The sequence below is a fragment of the Anopheles ziemanni genome, chromosome 2 (genome assembly GCF_943734765.1).
Source record: "Anopheles ziemanni chromosome 2, idAnoZiCoDA_A2_x.2, whole genome shotgun sequence".
NCBI lineage: Eukaryota > Metazoa > Arthropoda > Insecta > Diptera > Culicidae > Anopheles > Anopheles ziemanni.
The window spans coordinates 83585547-83606194 of NC_080705.1; the positions used below are offsets into that span (position 1 = coordinate 83585547).

At 42.9% G+C, this 20648-nt stretch overlaps 2 protein-coding genes across 2 annotated transcripts in view; both read right to left on the minus strand.

Annotated features, from left to right (window-relative positions):
- Positions 1 to 391: 391 nt before the first annotated feature.
- On the minus strand, positions 392 to 2131 carry LOC131289372 (kelch domain-containing protein 4). Its single transcript, XM_058318611.1, has 3 exons — positions 2017 to 2131; positions 681 to 1941; positions 392 to 597 (listed from the first exon to the last, which is right to left on the minus strand). The coding sequence occupies exons 1-3, from the start codon at positions 2128 to 2130 to the stop codon at positions 401 to 403; spliced, it is 1572 nt and encodes a 523-aa protein (XP_058174594.1). The 5' UTR covers position 2131; the 3' UTR covers positions 392 to 400.
- Positions 2132 to 2671: 540 nt separating this feature from the next.
- Positions 2672 to 20648, minus strand: part of LOC131282524 (ankyrin repeat domain-containing protein SOWAHC) — a 104984-nt gene continuing 87007 nt past the window's right edge. The window contains exons 8-12 of the mRNA XM_058312016.1: positions 18154 to 18226; positions 13341 to 13430; positions 3305 to 3331; positions 3043 to 3239; positions 2672 to 2976 (exon numbers count right to left, since the gene is read on the minus strand). Of these exons, the coding sequence (XP_058167999.1) occupies positions 2737 to 2976; positions 3043 to 3239; positions 3305 to 3331; positions 13341 to 13430; positions 18154 to 18226 (627 nt within the window). The 3' untranslated portion in view covers positions 2672 to 2736. The remainder of the gene's footprint in view (positions 2977 to 3042; positions 3240 to 3304; positions 3332 to 13340; positions 13431 to 18153; positions 18227 to 20648) is intronic.

Below are 20648 nucleotides of genomic sequence, written 5' to 3' on the forward strand. Positions count from 1 at the left end.
TTGACCGCTCTTTTACAAATTTATAACTTTGCATTAAGAAAGATTTTCCAAATCCGTAAACGTCTATGTTTAAGTAAATTGATTAACAATTTTTACATTTTTTTGGTTTTTTAATTCACCTCTCCATCAGTCCACAAGCACTCCATCAGTCCACAAAAAGGATCGGAGTTCTTTTCAGTGTTTACAATTTCTAAAGCAAACATTCAGAAAAAAAATGTATGCGCTAGAAACAGATTTACATTTTCTTAAAGATATTTAAGGTTTCACTGAAACCCACATGATTTGATTGTAAATCTAACCGTACTTTCTTTGAGAATTGGATGAGATAAATAACACAATCTACTCTGCATGTATTTCAATACAATGGGTTTTTATTGGTTGATTAAGGATTTCTGCAACTTTACTCTGTTTCCATTTCCGACGAATCTTCATCGCTATCTTCGTCTGAGCTATCGTCGTCATCATCGTCGTCGTCGTCATCGTCATCATCATCGTCATCATCATCCGAAGAGTCTCCCTCACTGTCCGATCCGAGCCATTCGCTGGAGTCTAGGCTGTTTGCAATCAACGTTTTCCATACATCCAACTTGTGAAGATCTGCGAAAGAGTCGAAGGAGAATTATGTTTATATGTTATGGTTGTAATTTTGTCCGTTAAATTGGTTAGTTTCGTTTACGTACCGAGTGAGTACAGATCGCTTAGAGTATACTGCCGGGAACCGGATTCGAACAGTCCACCGTAGACGAAGAGATGCCCTTTGCAAACGACAATTGCCGAATTCATGCGTGGGGATGGACCACCCAGATCAAGTGGTTCGTTGTCGTTCGATTTGCTTGAACCCTTGGCAGATCCAGCTCCACCTCCACCAACAGTCATCGTAAACACGCCATCATCGGACACAATCTTCGCGGCTGTTTCCGGCTTATCACCTCCTTCCATCTCTACGTCCGGCGTTTTGGATGGGGCGCTCTTCTTGGCCTTCGTCGCCAGTTCTAGTTTGCGCCAGGCATTGGAACCGGTGTCGAGCACGTGCAGATCATTACTGAACAGTCCCTTCACGTCGTCCTCATCCTCTTCCGTGTCCATCACCCCACCGAGAGCGTACGCCTTCCCGTTCGGTGCCATCGCTACCGCCATTCCGCTGCGTGGGGCAGGTTTTTTGCCACTCGGTTTCACACTGGCCCACCGGAAACCTTGACCCTTGGCATCGTTCTTGTCCGCCGTGAGCGTGTACATGTCGGTGTGCGTCGTGCCCCGATCGATTTCCTTCTTGACCGTCGACTTCGAGTACCCGCCCCAGATGAGGATTTTCCCATCGGTGTTGGCCACCATGCAGCAACCGGATCGGGCCGGCGGTGCCGTGCCGGCCGGTTCAATCTTTGTCCAGGTGTAGTTTTCCAGCGAGAACGCGTACAGATCGTTAAAGTACCGGTACGAGGCGTTGTTATCGTGGAAACCTCCGAACACGAACAGCTTTTTGCGCGTCACCACCATCCGGTGGCCACTGCGCGCACTCGGTCCGTTCGGGGCGTTCAGCTTTTCCCACTGCTTCTTCGCCATCCGGTACACCCAGAGGTCACGGTAGTGGTAGAACTGAAGCTGCGACGGCGATGCATACTCGCCTCCGAACAGCCACAGTTGGCCTCCGTCCGTGGCGACCGACACCATCTGGTGGCCACTGCGGGGTGCGGGACCGATAGACGATTTAAGTGACTTCCATTCGTTCTTGGCCGTGTGGTACGAATAGAAATCGCCGTAGATGGTTGTCTGTTGGCCGTTGAAGAATTCTCCGCCGTGCAGGAAGATTTCCTCCCGGTCTCCGGGATGCGCACAGATGGCAACGTTAACGCGGGCCGTTGGTGGAGCGCACAGGATTTCGGTGAGTTCGGATGATTTCGTGTCTTTCGTTTCGTACTTTGCGACGATGTTTTCAATATCTTCCTACAACAGAACAGGGGTAATTAATTGCTTATCTTTCCGGATGAAAAACCGTTAATCTTCGCCGAGCATACTTACTTCACCCAACTTTGCCAACAGTTTCTTCTGCTTGGCAATTAATTTTTTGTCCGTTTTCATCGACGTCTTCTCGGCCCCCATGCCCTTTTTTTTGTTTTTATCCTTTCGACCCATTGCGTGGTGAGAAATGTAACCTTTTTTGGAGAAGTTTTACTCTAGCACAACCCACCCGGTATAATTATTTTCACTTTCCCTGCAACGTCGGAACAACGTGTTATTGTTTTTGTTTACAGTCGCGTCTGACATGCCGGGTTTAGAGTTTCCAACCTAGGTTCGCACCTGCTTGGTTTTGGATTAGTGAACCTAGTAGTTCCTTTTGCTATGAATAACTCACTTCCGACACGGGTCCGACAGCAAGTTGGTTTAAAAAGGCCGTTATCCAAAAATGGATGCAAAATTCATGACAACATGATGCTCGTGTATTTTTTATGATGTGAGTGTATTATGAACAGCCTTTTTAATGCATAATAACTAAAAAATTGTCCATAAACGAAATCATTTTTGAAAAAGTCGCAATTGGAGTTAGTTGTTAAAACGGCATAATTAAATGAACGGCAACACCACAAGAATGATTAACAATAGTCGTACAATTTATTGAGAAAAAAATTGAGAATGTTAGGTTCACTTTGCATCGTGTAAGTAGGGTAAAACGATATGTTATACTGAGATACATTTCTATTCGAATGTAAGCAAAATAAAAGATGGGGCCTCAGCAGTTATTCAGATATAAGTCGGTCGCCAATTGGAGTCGAATCCGCACGCCGTATCGGAATCGGAGTCTCCCATCGACTCGCCGTCCGGATGTTCCGACAGCGTCCCGACCGGGGCCCGCACCTGGCTCGGTGTGGTCGGAACGCTCTGGCTAAACTGGTCATTACTGGGATCGTACTCGATGTCGCGCTTCTGACGTCGTTTTTTAACACCGCCAAACTTTGGCGGAGGCATGGCCGAATCTTCCTGCTGTACGGGTAGAAACACCTCCCGGTTAGTACACAGTGAATCAATGGCCACATGGCCGACCATTACCTGAATATTATCGGCCGAGCCCCAGGTTTTGTGCAGCTTGTCGATGAAGAGCGCATCGGGCGGAGCGCTGGCCCTAATCGCTGTCGGTGGCATGCGCGTCTGGTTGGTGCCAACTCCCAAAAAGTTGCTGAAGGCTTCGGTGGTTTTCTTCACTCGTACGTTCAGGGAACCAATCCTCAGGAATCCCGAGTCTTTTTCTGATGGGAGATGTGAAGAAACATTTACACACCCGCATTTTTTCTTTGGTTGTTTCCTCTCTTACCTGAATGTTTTTTCCGCGCCTTGATTTCTGCATTGAAACAAAAAAACGATTAGAGTACACGAACGAAGTTGTTTTGTAGGTGGTACCACAATTATACAATTACCACAACACTGGAGCATGCAGAAGCTTACAAGGTAGGTTAAAGGGTTTGATTTTTTTTTCGAAATGGTTACTAAACAGAAAAAGGATAAACACCACACCGGTATTTAAAAAGAGAACCTGTTAAAGAAAGGAGTTAACAGTAGGAGCAGCCAACAAAAAAACAGCAGCATCGAGGAATGATTAATCTACAACTGGGGTTTCGGATCGAATAATTGTTAATAGAAAGAATTACTGAATTGATAAAGGCATGCAACAAAGGAGAATAAATCTTACGAGAAGTCATTTTCGAAATAAAACTCATCGATGTAAACAACACAAAGGAATTTTTACTTTACAAAAGGAGAAAAAAAATAAAGGAAAAGTAACAAAAACTCAGAAAGATAGAACAACTATGTTTTTTAATGCAGATAAATAATATAAAAAAGATAATAATGCATTAATTGCTTTAAACAAGTGGACAAAACATAAAAGAAATGATTATCAAAAGATAAAACCAAGAAACAAGCAACACAACTGTTAACTTCACAAAAAACGAAGAACAAAACATTGTAACACTATGAAGTAACGTATGGCTTGGAATGACCGAATTTTTCATTACAAAAATAAATAACCACAAAACTCAAAATGCATACAACAGAACGAATAAACAAGTAAATACAAAACACTGCGACATCATAATCAAACCTGTACAGAATCGCAAACGTCTGATGTGGAACCCAATTCCCTCAAGTTTATCATTTTAACTGCAACATTCTGTGTTATTAGATTAAGGGAACTAACACATCGGCCAGCGAAGGAGTGCACCGGAGTGTAACAGATATCGCTAGCCCGGATTGGCTACACTTTGTGCACGATGCAAATGTTTTATTGGAGCACCCATACCGTAATGCCGTTCCATTCATTACTCAATGGATAGCTTCTTGCACCCCGTCTCTCTGGTTTAAACACTGGATGGGAAGTTTTTCTTTGCACGTTTCCACCTCGCCCCTTCGGAAAACTTCGCACCTTCTGGCGATCTTTGCTTCGAGAAGGGTGCACATGATAGTGGTTGGAATGAACGGTATCGCTTCTTTTACGGGGTTTAGCTTATCTTATCCCTTTCCATTGCTATATTTCAAAGCAACGTCGAGTATCTAACTTTCTCGCTTTCGCAGGGCTGGGGCGTTAAAAACTAGACGCACGCAGAAATCGTCCGTTAAAAAGTGGCTCACAATAACGTTGCATGGAGAGCTCAAAGACGAGCTCCAAGAAAGAGGTGTTTGTGGTATAGGAAAAAAGAAAATCGCGTACATGGATTAAGTCCCCCGTCTCACTACTTTTGTTTACCACCCCCTCCTTCACCTCCTTCTTGAAGTAGGTGACTTGGGGAGGAAAACGCGAACCAACCAAAAGGCGGCGCGCCATATTCACAAACCCCTACCAGCAAAAACCCGCCCCTCGATTGGGGTGGAATGAAATGAAGAAAAAAAAAATGGGAAAGGGAAAGGCACTAGGCGTGCGCATGCGAGATGTGATTATCTGAGCTTTAATCTACTTATTATAAACCACCCTCCTCCCCCCCCACCATAATTGGCGAGGGAGCTTTTTTTCGTGCTTCCATGCTTCAAAGTATGTACATCCGAGGTTGAAGGCGGATTAAGACAAACGAGTCATAAAAAAGGCGGGCTGGGATTGTGTAAGGTTTTTTGTTCAGTTCGGGGTTGTTTTTTTTTTTGGTTTGGTCTTTTTTGCAACCCACCCAATCCGCCATTGAATTTGAAACACACTACAATTAAATGCGTAAGCCATCGATGCGAGTGTAATCCGCCGTTTCCTTTTTTTTTTTGCTCTCCAGTTAGCCTTTCCACGACTCGAAGCCGACGCCATGTTTGCCAGAAAGTTTTCTCGGAACCTCCTCCATGTGTGTGTGTGTGTGTGTGTTTACAGGGGTATGTTTTGTTAGGGGTTTTTTTGCCTTTGTTATTTAGTAAACGACTACAAATGTTACAATTTGTCCAACATCCATCCAAGCTGGGGGCGCGAGCGCTTAATCCGTCCGCGCAGCCCGCAATCTGCACCGCAATTGCACCGAGAGAGTGAGAGAGAGCTGCAAACAAATCAACACATTCCGACTTTTGCTGTTTTGTGTGCTGCTGTAGTCGAAGTGATACTCTCTCGGGAAATAAACAATACGAAACATTAAAAAAAATTACCCATGTGAGAAGATACCGGCTACAATCGCTTCGGAATATGCCGTTTTGTTGGACAGACCTGAGTTTTTTTTTTGCTTTTGGGGAGCACAATTTGGGGGGAGGCTTTTCTTGTCCAGTTTTCACACGTGAAACAGCTTCAAGTGTATTGTATTTTTTTCCTATCAAGTAAGGTTGTTCTATTTGTGGTTTCCTTTTCTTGTATGTTTTGTACATGTGTCGATTGCAGTTCCATCGACGAGCCGGAAAACAATTACTTTACTTTGGTTCGTTTTTATTCACTGTCGAACCGAACTGTAGGTATCATAAAATTAAATGTGATTCCTTATCGTGCGAGCAATCGTAAGATTACGATCGGAAATGTAACAGTAGGTATCATGTGTGAAGAAGAAAAGTACGTATAAAACAAAATCACAAATGGTTCAGGTGAAATAACAAATGTACTATCTTGCTGATAAGCTAACAAAAAGGGGAAATTGTGTTGCGCCGATACTTTTTGTTTTAATTTTTAGAACTGGTTGAACGAACGAAACTGGTTCAACGAAATGCTTCAACAAGAAAAGTTAAATGAAACAAAAAATGGAAGGTAGCCAACCTGATAATGCTTATGCATTGGAAAGAGTGTTTGTAATTAACATACTTACATTCATGTTATGCATTCCATCGTATTGAAACCTCTTTTATCCATTCGGATGGACTTTACTCCATGAATCTTTCTTTGTCGAACACGTACATTTTATCACATTTTTGTTAGGTTTGAACGACCTATCATTTCAGCATTTTTTCTTTGTTATTTGGTAACAAATCGATTTGAAAAACGTGTGTCGTGTTTTGCTGTAGATGTCTTTGCTCAAAGAATCATTTTCATTTTTATTCCAATTCAGTTAGCCAATTTCTACAAAACCTGTTTGATGGAGGATTCGATGTTTTTGCAACTTTTCTATTATGTAAAAGTAATTTTTCTGTAAAATTATTCAGATAAATGTCTTTTCCCTTTTGTATGTTGAAGCATAAATTTATTTTTTCTTTAATGTAACACTAGACCTATCGCGATTTTGACGCTTTTATATTCAAAATATATTACCGCGATTTATATTCAAAATTAAAAGAAAATTTTATTTTTGAATACATAAAAATTAACATTCCATTGGATGTGTGAAAGCCATCTTTTAACATTTGGTAGAATTGTTTAACCTTACGAAAAAAATTTGATTGAAAACCAGTAATTTTGACTAGAGTTCTAGTGCTAAATGGTATCGATTTATTATTTACACCATGTCCAAAGGCCAAATAGTATCTTTTATGTAATTCTAAATTCCAAGAGTCTTTCAATTTAAAATCATTTGATTTAATTATGCAATCTCTTGGTATTTCAGTCCAATGGATCCAATGATTTCTGCCCAATGAATATACACTCAATTGTTACATTTTCAAAGTTTGATACACTTAAAAAAGTAACACAAAAACATTTGATACATTGACTCTTAACAAATTATACACTTTGTTTCAATGCAAGTATGCAATATTACATGCCTTTTCTCACGTGAAGCCCTCCCATACGATCCCCTCCCCTCCAACTGTCTACCACGTGTCGGTAAGCACATGTTCTGACCGTTACCGACCGGTTAATCGATTGTTCAGCTCAGGCTCGCATGTCCTACCGGAGAGTGACTCCTTGCAGCAAATCCATTCCACGGCGTCGACACATTACATGATGTGCATATTTGAGACGGTGTCATTTATCCCAAGGTGCCGTATGTAGTCATTTCTGCGCTCATGTTGACGTGACGCATCGACACCGTTTGAAGCAATACGGTTCCATCGTCGTGTGCTACATTTCATCCATCCCACCACCAACAACTCGCCAACAACATCCCGGTTCTTCCTCGGCAAAAGGTGGAAAGCTAGTGTTTGTTTTTGCACAATTCCTGCACGTGCCCATTTACCGGGAAGGCGCATCGAATCGATCATCAATGCGTTGCGATCGTGCCGACGATAAAGCCGAATGGTCGGAATGGGGTATGGCTCGCGAGTCCAATTGAGCATAAAATTAGGGTTTCGTTTACTCGCGCCCAAAGCACACCACGCAACAGTGTGCACACTGTGTTTTCTGGATCTCTGTCGGGCGAAGGAAATTATGAAAACAAAAAAACCCCACAGACTGTAAATTAAACCGAAGAAACATAACTAGGAATTAAGACGTACCCCTCTCTCTCTCTCTCTCTCTCGGTTCGCTTCGGTTTTCGACCGCGAAACCGAGTTTATAATAAGTGTGGTGGGTTAAGTGTTTTTGCGACCTCGTCAACATGAACTTTGCTGTCCGCGGTGGCCACCAGGCACCACACTCCACACCCCGATCCCTTCACCCATCGTCTGGGCCCGGCTGGCCAGGAGCAAGCATACGAGGAGTGCGTTTAAACCGCACCGGAAAAGCATTAATTGCACACACGACGATGACGGCGACGACGACGAGTTGCAAAACCAAGGAGGAAACCAAACAACCTCGAAAACAAACCGCGATAAGAAATGAAGGCAACAGACTTGCATCCGAGCATAATTGGACTCACGAAAAGGAAGGGGGGAAAGGCCTCATATACGCATATGTGCGTGAATGTACCGGTTTCTCTCCCCCCCGGGAGGACATTTACATATCGGTCGTTACGTCCGACTGTACGGTTGTGTTTGGGGTTTCCTTGCTTAAGTCCTGGTTTTGTTTATACTAGTTTCCTTTCCTGCGGGTTCGGTAAAGTCCTGTTTTTCCCATTGTAAATTATTATTAAATTTCTTTTTCAGTACTGTTTTGCTTCGACGCATAAAGCAGTTGACGAATTGGTTGCCGGTGATAACGTTTTTCGCGTACCGATAAGGTCAGTTTCGGTTTTGTTCTGAAGGGCAGCCGTGCGTGACCGACATCCGGTGTGTGTGTGTTTTATGTTCCCAAAGGGGAACTGAACTATCTCTCTCTCCCTCTTATGGGCCATTGGCACATCTTCAGCGAAACAATTACCGTGACGTTGACGGAAAGAAACCCCCCACAAGGACCTCGTCATCGAGGGATAAGGAAGTGGACGGAAAGAGGTTTGAGCTGTTCGCGAGGTTCAGTTCTGGTCAATGGACACCTTTAACAGCTCCCCTCCCCCTCACCGTCATGGCCCAGGTCAGGTGGTGTTTCCCGTGCGGCGATCGTTAATGTGTCGTGTGTGTCATATGCGAGTCGAAACGCGATCACAACACGCGGTGGTAAATTGATAATGGATATTCAGATAAATTAAACACGGGCACGGGCACGTACACCGTTCCACAGGCCAGCTGATGGAAGGAAGGACGTCGCGAAATGTGTCGCTCGACCGATCGCTCGGCGGTGACACAACTGTCAATCATTAGGGAGAAAGTCGCAAGCTGTTGTTCGGCGGACGTGTTCGTGTGGGATAGCAGGTCGCTCGGATGCGATCGTAGATTATTATACAACCCGCGGACGCCAGAAGGATGCAGCCTTTACCGCGAGCATAGAGTAGAGCCTAAACGCAGACGCGATTGCTTTGCATCTTGCCATCCTCCTGGCTGTCTATTATTATCGCGACGTGACGGCTTTTACTAGTGATTAACATGAACATGTGCCATCAATGTTGCAAGGTGATGGCATAATTTGAATACGTGTGCGGCACACACCGCGTGTGAGATGCTGCTAGAGCCGCAATGAAGTCACGTACTTTATTAATTGACGTTAATAGCAAACCAGGACAACCAAGCATAAAAGATGTCCCGCGAAACGGGAGCAGTGTGAAATATAGTTATCGATGTTTATGTCCATCATCGCTGATCGGAGGAAATAAATAACTAAAATGCTTGTTTCTTTTTCCTTTTTTTTCGTTCTACCAGCTGCAAGCTGGTTGTGCTTCAGGTTGAAGCAACATGAGGACACTTAAATACTAGCGAGAAACGGGAGATGAATGTGTCATATGAGACACCGAGAGGTGTTTTAGCATATATTTGGCTATTTCGCAGGCATTGATCTACGATGAGTGAGATGTTTATGTTGAAAATACTTGATCGTAACGTTTACGAGAGTCAATGTTTGTATGCAAAACAGATGCAGATAACAATTACATTACATTTGGACGTAATGTAATGATGAAGGCAGAAATAAAATTGAGAAATAGTTAAAACAGAACGTAATAAGTTTAAAAAAAACTATCTATTCGATTTGATTCCTTTGACCTGGGCAATTGGGGATATTCAATCCATTGACTGGCATGTCTATCATTTTTAATAGCCAGCTGTCATTAGTTCAAAACAGTATTTACCACACAAATAAATGAAAATGCAACATAAAAACTATAGCAATATTAAACTAATTCTTTGGAAAGCTACGCCTACGAAAACCGTTGGTTTAATAAATGTTATAAATAAATTTTATCAAGAAAAATTGTACTAAAAAAGTGTGCTGAAACCGTTTGGCAGTCAACATGTAAAAGTATAACGTTGCTTAAAACTCGTTCCAACTTGAACGGTTAACAAATCAAAAAGATGGAAACAAATACTTGATTTTGGAAAAAATCATGCGAAAGTGCTATCAATTAAACAACAGAAACAACTGGAATAAATATTGTTTTACGTTTTAAAAATACGAGAAATTAGAAAAGACAACCATTAAAAAAAATTATTAGAAAACAAAAGACTTAAGCCTGCCGCATTAGCGCATAGAACATGCCAATTTGATGCTAGCAAAAGCGTGTCGGTTTTAGTTAGGCAACAATTTTAATTTTTGTGTTTTGATCGAAAGTGAAAACGAACAGGAACATTACTAGAAACAAGAGAAACTTAAGCCATTGGCACTGCATATTACGTAAGTGCACACAAAAAAGAAAAAAACAACACAGACACACACATATAAGGCTGTAAAAAGATAAGTACACGGAAAGGATTATCGAAAACACTTGCCTCCAGGGCGACGACAGGGCGTGCCAGGTGGAGAAACCACTGTTAACTGCCTGTAATCGCATGGCTTGAATTTCTGCGCCGTTCAATTTGCGTTCACCGTATCCCGGCGGGGTTGGCGAAGATGGCGTATTTCGCCGATCGTGGCGTTGGGGCGGGGAGTTGGTGGGCAAGATTATTAGAACCGCGGCAGGATTTAGCGACGAAGTCGAGGAATCGGGGTTTTTTTCCCCCGGTGGTATTCGAGGATTACATGCCGTTTTGCGCGTGGGCGGACGAAGGGGCAAATGTCCCGCCATGGTAGCGATGAGGTTGTGCGCCGCCATCGCGAATGTTGGTGGTGTTGGCAAGATCACGCGGTGGGCCACACGTTGGTGGGAAGGGTTGGGTTGGGAACGTACGTTGATTAGAATGCAAATAAGGAGAGGAAGAGAAAAATAGAGGCGTATGAATTTTAATTAAACATTACTGTGTGCCTCGGATCGGGCCGGGTCCGTGTGTGTGTGCTGGGAAGGATGCGTGTGGCGGCAGATTTGGTTTTTCCGTTATGTTTTTTTGTTTCTTGCCATTTTCCTTCACTCCGCTAATGGCCAATATCGGAGTATTAGGCGGTGTAAGGGGGAAAAAATACTCTACGCTAGGGATTATAAACGTGTGCTGAATGTGCCGGCACATTGGTGTGTTTGGCTGGCGATAAAACTTATGCTAGTAACACCGTACAATCAACAGAGATAAACGTAAATGTAAAATTCGGTAAAAGACAAGAGGAAACAACAAAGAAAAAGATATGATCGTACATTAGAGCAAACATTAAAGATACGAAAAGAAAAACGTAAAGACGAATACAAGAGTGTGAACGAAATTAAAAGAGCAGTCAACGGAAGTGAAAAAGTGTGTAAATAAAGCAAAGATTAAGTGCCACGGCGCATCTGTTTTCGTTGATGGTTGTCTCTCTGGAGCCCTTTAACTTAGCAATAACTTCATGTGAGCAACATAATCATTCAATTACTAAGCTGATTAAAGTAAGATCATCCCTCGGAACGGACAAACGAGAACGGTGCAACAACAACCAACTGCATCGGAACAACCGCTGTCCAAAACGGTAGCACAACCGCAACCGGGCGCTTACAGTGGAGTACAAATTGAGAAAATTGGTTGCGTTTTCATAACGCGTAAATTTTTAAAATATGGGGCACCAAAACATCGTCCGAAGCGATGCGGCTACACTATCATCGTGACGATAACCGTCGTTATACTGGTTTCCCATGTTACATCAAAACCAAGGAAAGGAAAAGAAGAAAAAATGGGAGCTAACATTAACGAGCAGCTTGTGTTTGGTATGCATATTTTAAAAGCCCTTTTCATCGGTCATTTCTCCCCGCCATCGATTGACCAAGCCGTGTGGTTCACACAAACGCACGCCGAGAAACACATTGTATCTCTCCGGCTATCCGGGCGCTGTTGTGCTAAACTAATTACCGCACCCCATAGGGTTCGGCTTACCCCGAAGAAAAAGGCAAACGCTAGAATGCAATTAAAGTGCAGCCACTCAATATCAAGATCCTAGAGTGGTGCGCACACTCGCGAGCGCGAACGCGATATGCATTCAAATTTTTCTTTTTTTTTTGCTACTTTCTCGCCCCAATTGGTTGGTGTGTTTGTGTGTGTGTGGTTGTGCATCCCTGATCGGTTCCAGTTTCTGAGCGATTTTAATTAAAAAATGATAAGCCCCCATTGTGCGAATGCATACCGGGCATGCAAGCGTGCGAATGGAGCTAGCAGCACGCGGCCACAATCCCAAAACGGCGATCATGGATGGAAAACAGTGCCAACATATTTAAATTTGATAAAATAATTTAATATTTAACCGGAATTTAACTGTGTGAGTTTCGAATACAAATCAGAAGAATAGTGAAAACAAGAACTTACGAACCGTGAAGGGAGCCAAAGGAGGAAATAAACAAGCGATCTAGAGTGAAGTGAGGAGGTTAATTAATAAATAGTAGGAACCGAAAAATAGTATCCTTATAAGTACGGAAGATGCTGAAAACTGTTAACACTAGGAAGAAAATTAAAAACAAAAGGAAAATTTCTTAAGAACCAAATGTAAATGAAGGCATGCGGTTAAACAATTTATTTTCAAGAGAAATTCCAATTGGAAGAAATGAAATCGCGTGCGTTACATTATCATGCATCTTACATAATCAAACGTTTTGTGTCCCTTTGGATAACACCAACTCGGTCCGATAATAAAGCAAAATACAAATGCATTTATAATACACCCCAGAACCGAAGGCATTCGAATACTGTTGGTTGGAAGTTCAGAAAAAAAAAATACGAAACGGTACGGGAAAGCTCGGTGTTAATAGATAAACGGACGGAAGAGTCCAACGGTTAGACAATATTGGTCGCATTTCGCTTCTTGCGGAAGAAGCTCTGCTGCGATCGGTTCCGGCGGTTCAACTGGCCACCCTCCGAACCGGTGGAAGCGTTAGGGGAAGCGGAGTGTTTAGTGGTAGTGGTAGTTTTGCTACTAGTGGCGGTGGGGTTGTTGGGGGTGCTGCTGCTATTGCGGCTGTTGTTATTGGTATCGGCAGCGACCCCGGTGGCCTGGGAGGGAGGAGTGCCGCCCGGGGCCGGGGAGATGAAACTTTCTACAAAAGTCTGCAGGGTCGCGTGGTCCGTGGTCGATGGCCGCTGGCGGCGCTTTCGGCGCATAAACGTGCCACCGCGCGTCAGCGGCGAGAGCGTCTTCGAGGGAAGGGTGAAGAACTTCTCGTGCTTGGACAGTTTACGTTCATACTCACTGCTGTACGTCGACGCGGACACGCTCGTCATCTGCTTCTGGTACTCCAGCGGCTTCTTGCCGCTCCAGTCGAACACGTCGCGGTCGGCCTCTGTGACGTAGGGATAAACGAACGTTAAAAATATTTAAAAAAATGCTAACGACTTGAAAACCTTTAGCAAATTAGTTTGTTCTTGTTGTTCTTAATTTATAAACACAAAAGTAACACTCACAAAGACTACTACAAGATTGCTTAAATCTATACATAACAAAGTTAATGACTTCAATGAGAAACATTGAGCAATTAAAAAAAAATGGAAACCGTATTGTCAAACTGCAAAACTTATCTTCTATCATAAAATTGACATGCTGTTTACTTATGTTATATTTATTTTTAAATCAAATATTGTATGAAAGGTTTTCCGATGGTTAAAGATGTAGAAATTTATAAACGAACGAACAAGAATGACGAATCAACTAAATAAAATTAAAAAAACTAACAACAAAATTAAAACTGAGAAAGCCCGTGATAAGGCCTAATTGTAGGGAGGAAATGGCCTAAGAACAAAAAAGGCGGTTAGAGCAATGTTGGCTTTAAGAAAGAAAATGAACCAACAACAAAATTGAATAAGAAAATCGTTACCGTAACTTTATGGATGTACTTTTAGCTTTGTAAAAAAAGATTCACTTAACAAAAACAGTTTTCACGTTTTGTATGTGCTTTTCGTACGTTCATATTTATCTTGTTTTTTTAATAACGCAGTTTGTCTTTCCTTTGCCTAAAACCTCATTTAAAAAAATTGGAAACCGTATTATCAAACTGCAAAATTTATCTTCTTTCATAAAATTGACATACTGTTTACTAATATTTTAGTTATTTTTTAATCAAATCTTATATGAAAGGTTTTCTTATGCGAAATATGCAGAATTTTGTAAACGAACGAACAAGAATGATGAATCAACTAACTTAATTCAATAAACTAAAAACAAAATTGAATAGGAAAATCGTTATCGTAACTTTTTGAATATACTTTGAGCTTTGCAAAAAGAAGATTTACTTAACAAGCCAGTTTTTACAAATGTGCTTGTCGTGCGTCCACATTTATCTTGTTTATTTAACAACGCAATTGTCAATTTCATTCTTTGCTTAAGCTAAAACCATATCGTTATATTTATCTGATTGAAAACATATCGTATTTAGTTTTATTTAAGGCAGTATCCATAGTCAGGAATACATTTGTTAAACTGGTTATTATTTCATTGAGTAGGTTTTTGTAATATCTATTCTAGGTGTTAGGAGGAAAAAGATTCAAAAGCAACAAGAGAAAACATTAAAACCAAAACAAATGATACAGCTCTTCAAAAATGTTTCTTCTAATTGCACGTAATTTTGCCAACCTTCTTTAAAAAAAAGGTCAATACCAAAGTTATTCCTACTTCTCAAACAGTGTGTACAAAATAAGTATTTCGTTTCTTTTTGGTTTCGATTGGCTTAGGTTGGATTGAAGTTGAGACAAAATAACTGCCAGTGACATCATTCAGAGGGTCCAACTGGCATGGAATATAGTGTCCTTCTAAACGGATACCAATTGCATTCCATTTCATTAATCGTGATCTGACAACATCCTCGAACTATTTAACAAATAGTGCTCGATGATGGGAGAGTCACATAATCGCCCAAAAGTTGCCAGCAAGAGCATGAAAGGTGACACATCCCCTTTGGGGGCTAATTAATTCATCACCTAAGCCAAAAATAATTAACCATCGCTGGCGACCACCACCGACCTTCCTAGCTATCAGTGTTCGAATCGGCCACAGCCGATTACGCACCCCTAACCCGCGAAGGCCGCGCGCTGGTTCGAATTTTCGGGGACCCGTGAGATGTGGAAGATAATTTATTTTTCCCACCTTCCGGACCCGCCATGGGATGCTGCCTTCCTGCCGGCAGCGGTGATAATATCTGGCGATGATAAATTTCCACGCCGTTGGCGCGCTTCATTAAGAGTGGCCGCGTAGCGTGGCAGGCGATCACCGCGACACCGCGACGCGATCTGTCAAAGTTATCTGTACCGTCCCTCCTCCCATCCCCATCCCTCATCCCCAGCTCCCCTCACTCGGTGGCATCCTGGAAGGCACAGGGGAAAGGGAACACCCGGGCACAACACACGTTAGTTAGATCGATTAGACACTTCGCCCGCTCGGACGCGCGCTTCTTTGTCACTTTGTCCGCGCGGATCGTGTGTGTGTTGATGCTTCCAAAACGAAAAAAAACCTTTTCGGCCTTGTTTGCTTCCAAAAAGAAAAAAAACCCCGGGGGGGAGAGTGTTTCGGACTAATGACGGGAAAAGGAAACGCGCTTTAAACGGCGGATGACGGCGGGAAAGGCAAAAGTTGACTCAGAATGGCCGCCTCCAAAATGTCAGCACCAGTCGAAAGGCGGCAATATTTGGATCGTGAGATGGACCGGTCGCTTTTTTGGAACTCGCGGACCCGCGCGCGTGTGTGTGTTATCGTCTGTCAATCAAAAGTTATCGATCAATTTATTTTCCTTATCACCCGCGGAACCTTCCGCGACGCCGTTTGTATCTGCCCAAGCGATGGTTAGGTTGGTTGGTTTTTTCCTTCTCTCGCTTTTATCTTGCCTTCCTCTAGTTTGCTTTGTTTTTCGACGGCTTTCGGTGAGTGACGTGAAAAGCGGACGACGACAAACGACATCGCGGCGGCAAGACACTGTTCCTGTTGGGTGCACGTACGTTGCGTTTCCTCCTCACCTTGGATTGGGCGGTTTTGATGGATCCCCGTGGTCCGATTGGAAGGCTTCGGGGGAATCTATTTCGACCCGGGGACAAACGAATTGCCGTTTACAGTCTGCCTATGCCTTGAAAGTGGAACCAGTTACCCAACCCTCCCAAATGCAACCCTTTTGCGGCCGGAACCAAATGGCCGTACTCCATAGCGGCTCCATTCTTGGCTTCTGCGGCGAGGGAGGGGTCCAGATAGGTTCAGCGGGGGAGGAACGGCTCGACGACAGGACCCGGCCTGTCGTTCTATTTGATGTGACACGTCATTCGCGCCGTCGTCACCGTCAAAGCCGAGGGGGCCTGGGGTTGCCCGAGAACCAGATGGGTCGGATGGGAATGGCCCCCGGGGCGGGTTGGGAAAAACATTCCCAATCGAACATGGTGCGTGTTTACCGCGCAGTCAAATCAGAATGATTTATAGATCGGAATCACTTTCTCCGTCTTTTTCTTTGTTTGGCCGCTCGCCGACGGGAGTGGGCGGACGAATGGGGGGAGGAATGTAAGAACTCGAACGGATATCCGAACACATGACGGATTCATTCAATCTGATCGCCGCGATGTCAGCGTTGTTATTTACATTTTTATGAATGAATTGGCCTTGAAACTATGTTCTCGATGCTAAATTGAGGCCTAGGAATGGATTGTGCTATTTTTTTCGGTCTCAAAGTTAGAATAAGAAGCGTTTATTTATTGTAATTTTCAACTGCGGAGTAAAATTAACCATTTTATTAAAAACCAAAAGCTGTAATTTCTTAAGTAATGTTTAGAACAAAATGGTTAATATAACGCCTTGTCATACGTTTATAACGTTTGCTTGAACAACAATAGACAAATTTTCATCGACAATAACAAAACAGTTAGCTAAGCTAATTGAACGAAGTGAATTTTATTGTCGCTGATTTTAAGCCACGTTATAGTGTTCTATGCGAGTTAAGTAACCAGAAAACATTTGAAATATAGTACAACATGCTTCAAAAGGAACATAAAGTACTAGGTTTTTTACCACTCGACGCCGTCTAGCTTCAAATAAGCTACAACATCCATGATGGTCATGTTGTCGCGATTTTCCGAGACCATGTTTGACAGATGCTTCGAGCCGTTTTGTCATTGATCGACACATCTGTACAACAATGTAAATCTTGTCTAACTTTTTCTTTGCTGTAAGGCGAGTTGAAGCGAGCTTTTGGCCCAAAGAACGGAATGGTTAAGCCATTTTTCCTTCTGTCTGTAATATAAATGATTTTTATCCTTTCTCCATAAGTGACCAAATAGTCAAAACTCCAAATCAGCTGAGTTTGGCGCACTGGAAATTACTCACAACACCGAACAAGTTCGTTCCACGAGAAAGCTGGAAGTTCCAACATAAATCTAATCAAACGTAGTTGGTTTAATGTTTTAGCCACGGCGTATTCTATTTAAATGGCAAAGTTGTTGAATAGTTGTAAAAGAAATGCTACTGTTTATTTTGTTTTCAAAAGAACGGAGCTATCATTTTCCGGGTTTTGCATCAAAAGTCGTTAAAATTTGTCTTGTTTTTTGTAATGCAAACGTTATTCGTTCTTTTGCATACGTAATTTGTTACAAAAGCTCTGGTTCTCTTAGTTTCTAAGTAAGAATGTTTGATTATGATAATTTAAACGATTGGAACATTTTTAAATTATCCTTGACCGATTTCAGTTGAAACAATGTATTCAACAGAGTGCAGCAAATAGGCAGTAAAAGGTTTTTTTTTAAACAGATCATATAAAACATTGTTAAGTTTTGTTCATGATGAATGAGTTATAGCAATATACTTGACTCAATGGTTCACGAGTCAAATTAAACCAACTCCGACTTTATGTTTTAACTATTGCACCTCTAGCACTTACTCTATGTAGGAAATGTTTCTAATTAAACTACGGTTATCAATGCAATTTTACGGATTAAGCTATTGAAACAGCATTTTGAAGCCTTTCACATAACCCAAATGGCAAATCAAAGCGAAAGGATTACAAAACCAGCTTCAACAATGAAAACGAAAAGTTCTATACTTACTGTAAACGTTACACAGGAGCTCGAAAATGTCATTCCGGCCAAACTGCGTGGCAATGTGAAGTGCGGTATATCCCTGGAAAAGAGGCGAAATAGAAAATGACTTACAGCTCAAAGAAGACCAAGTACGGCACAATTGGAAGAAAAAGAACCAAAATTTACACCGATCACGATTACATCCCGGTGATGTTCGCAGCGTTTGCGTAATTGATTAGTTCCAGCCCGAAACGTACGACGAAGGGGACGGGGCACTGGGTTGATAACCGTGAAACCGGACGAGTAGCGTAACTTTAAAGATCAAGCTTGGAAGTCGCCAGGTTCGGTTTAAGGGGCACGAAGGGGCCTGAGGTTGGGCAAAATAATGTTGACACTGCCATGACCAGGGGGGGCCGTTTTTAAATTTGACTGACAGATGACAAAAGTTACCCGGTTCGCCCGGTTGTGAATTTCCCGACCCCTGAGCGGAATGAAAACCGCTGCGACAACTTTATCATGGGAACTGTGAAGTAACAAACAACAAGGCGAAAGTACGACAAAAAGAAGCAGAAGAAGAATGGAAGAGAATAATTATTCCACAACGGGGCGGCAAAAAAAGAAACGTAGAATGGCGAGCATCAGGATGGTTCCGATTTGACGGTGTGGCCACCATCGAGTGAAACGGCGGCGGGCGGGAGAAAGCATGAAAAATATGTATGCAGAACGACAAGAGAGAAAAAAGTGAACTCCCCGGGAAAACATGCAACATTGGATTTCCGGCCCGAATGGATGTAGTTGCAGCGACGCAAAAATTGGCCCAACCTGGTCCAAAGCATACCGGGAACAACATCGTCATGGCCGCCCGATGTCCACCTCGACCGGAGTAAGTTTGCATACGGCGCGCGTTGGGATCCAAATGATAAAAATGTGGTGGTAAAAATAGAAAAATGTAACCATCCAGAACGAGAAAAACACTTTAACTTTCGCAAACCAATAGAGGAGGAGGAGGAAAAAAAAGCGCAACAAAAAATGGCACAAAAAATGGCAATTGATGAAAAATTCAATACAACGCCGTCAACGACCGTTCGGGTATGTTGTTCGTTTCGCATCCGCTGTAAACATCAACATATGCATCAAATGTTTATAATGTTGTCACGTATCCTTTGATAAGCGGAACTGATCACTTTTTTCCCTGTATTTCACTTTTGGCCTTCCCTTGCCCCTTTCCGCTTCTCGTGCCGATCCGCGCAAAACCCTTCCGACTAACCCTTCTTCTCGAAAGGGGCCCCTTTCATGCCGGTAACGTCCCTAAAACTCGGTTTGCTCCCGTTAGTGGTGCCGGCTGGTTGGGATCGAAGATTGAACGAAATTAAAAACTTTAAAATGGGATAAAATCGCGATGAAACAAGAAATAAAATAAAACATTCGAAGGGGGTGCGCAATGGTGGCAATTCTTTTGACGGACGAGGAGTTCGTTTACTCCCGAAACACACAGTTTTCACACAGCGCACGGAACCGAAAAAGGAGTGAGCCGGAAAAAGCTTTCGGAAGGATTCAATTTGTGCGTGCGTGCTGTTCCGTTTGCAATTCGATGCGTGAAGTCGATCCGGAGCCGGGATGTGTGTCGCCGTCAGATGTCGCCGTCAGTACACGTCGGGCGCGATTTATTGATCGGCAACATCTTTGCTACGATGCCGCGGGTTGGGCCCCACATTCAATAAGATAGGATGTAGCGGCTAATCTAGTGTGAAAACATACATTGATTTATTTATCGAGAGCAAATATGAAACGTCGACTTGAGTTCCGAATAACGCAGTGAGATGGAGTAGATAAAGGAAGGTTTGGAAAAAGTCACAACGCTTTAACCTGATGTTGTTTTTGTTGTGTAACAAAACCCACCTGTGAAACTTATCCAACATAAAGGACTACCGCTCTATCGTAAAAACATAATGCTTCACATGTTGAGTTCCATGCGAGGAAATGAAAAATGATACTGAATCAACATCGCGCACAGCAATTAGCGGCAATGTCTTCGGTTAAATTATAATGAAATCTTAAATTTCCAATCGATTGCCACCCTTCTGCCTCGGTCCTCCTCCGGTTGGGGGTGTTTCTGCTCAAGGAAGCGATACGGTATAACGCAACGGCGTATATAAAATACACGGATTATGTACCGAAGTCCCGTTCCGGCCATGGTTGAATGGAATCTCTGTGCTACAAATGGTTGCGCCCACCAACATCGTACGGGATCGGGAGGAAAACGCTCACCGACGGATCCATCCGAGTGGTAAGAAAATAGTGCCATTGTCTCAACGTTTGGAACAGAACTATGCGAACACCGAAGTCGAAGAAATAGATCTCCGTTCGCAGTTATTTAGCACAGGGCCAGGCAGAGTTGGAAGTTTCTGCATCACGAGTTCGTTTGTTATTAGTCGATGATCAAACGGAGGTGATGCTCACCTCACCCGGGGTTCGGTGTTTGGTCTGCGAACCGTGTCGATGGGAAGGGAGGTGTATCTAAA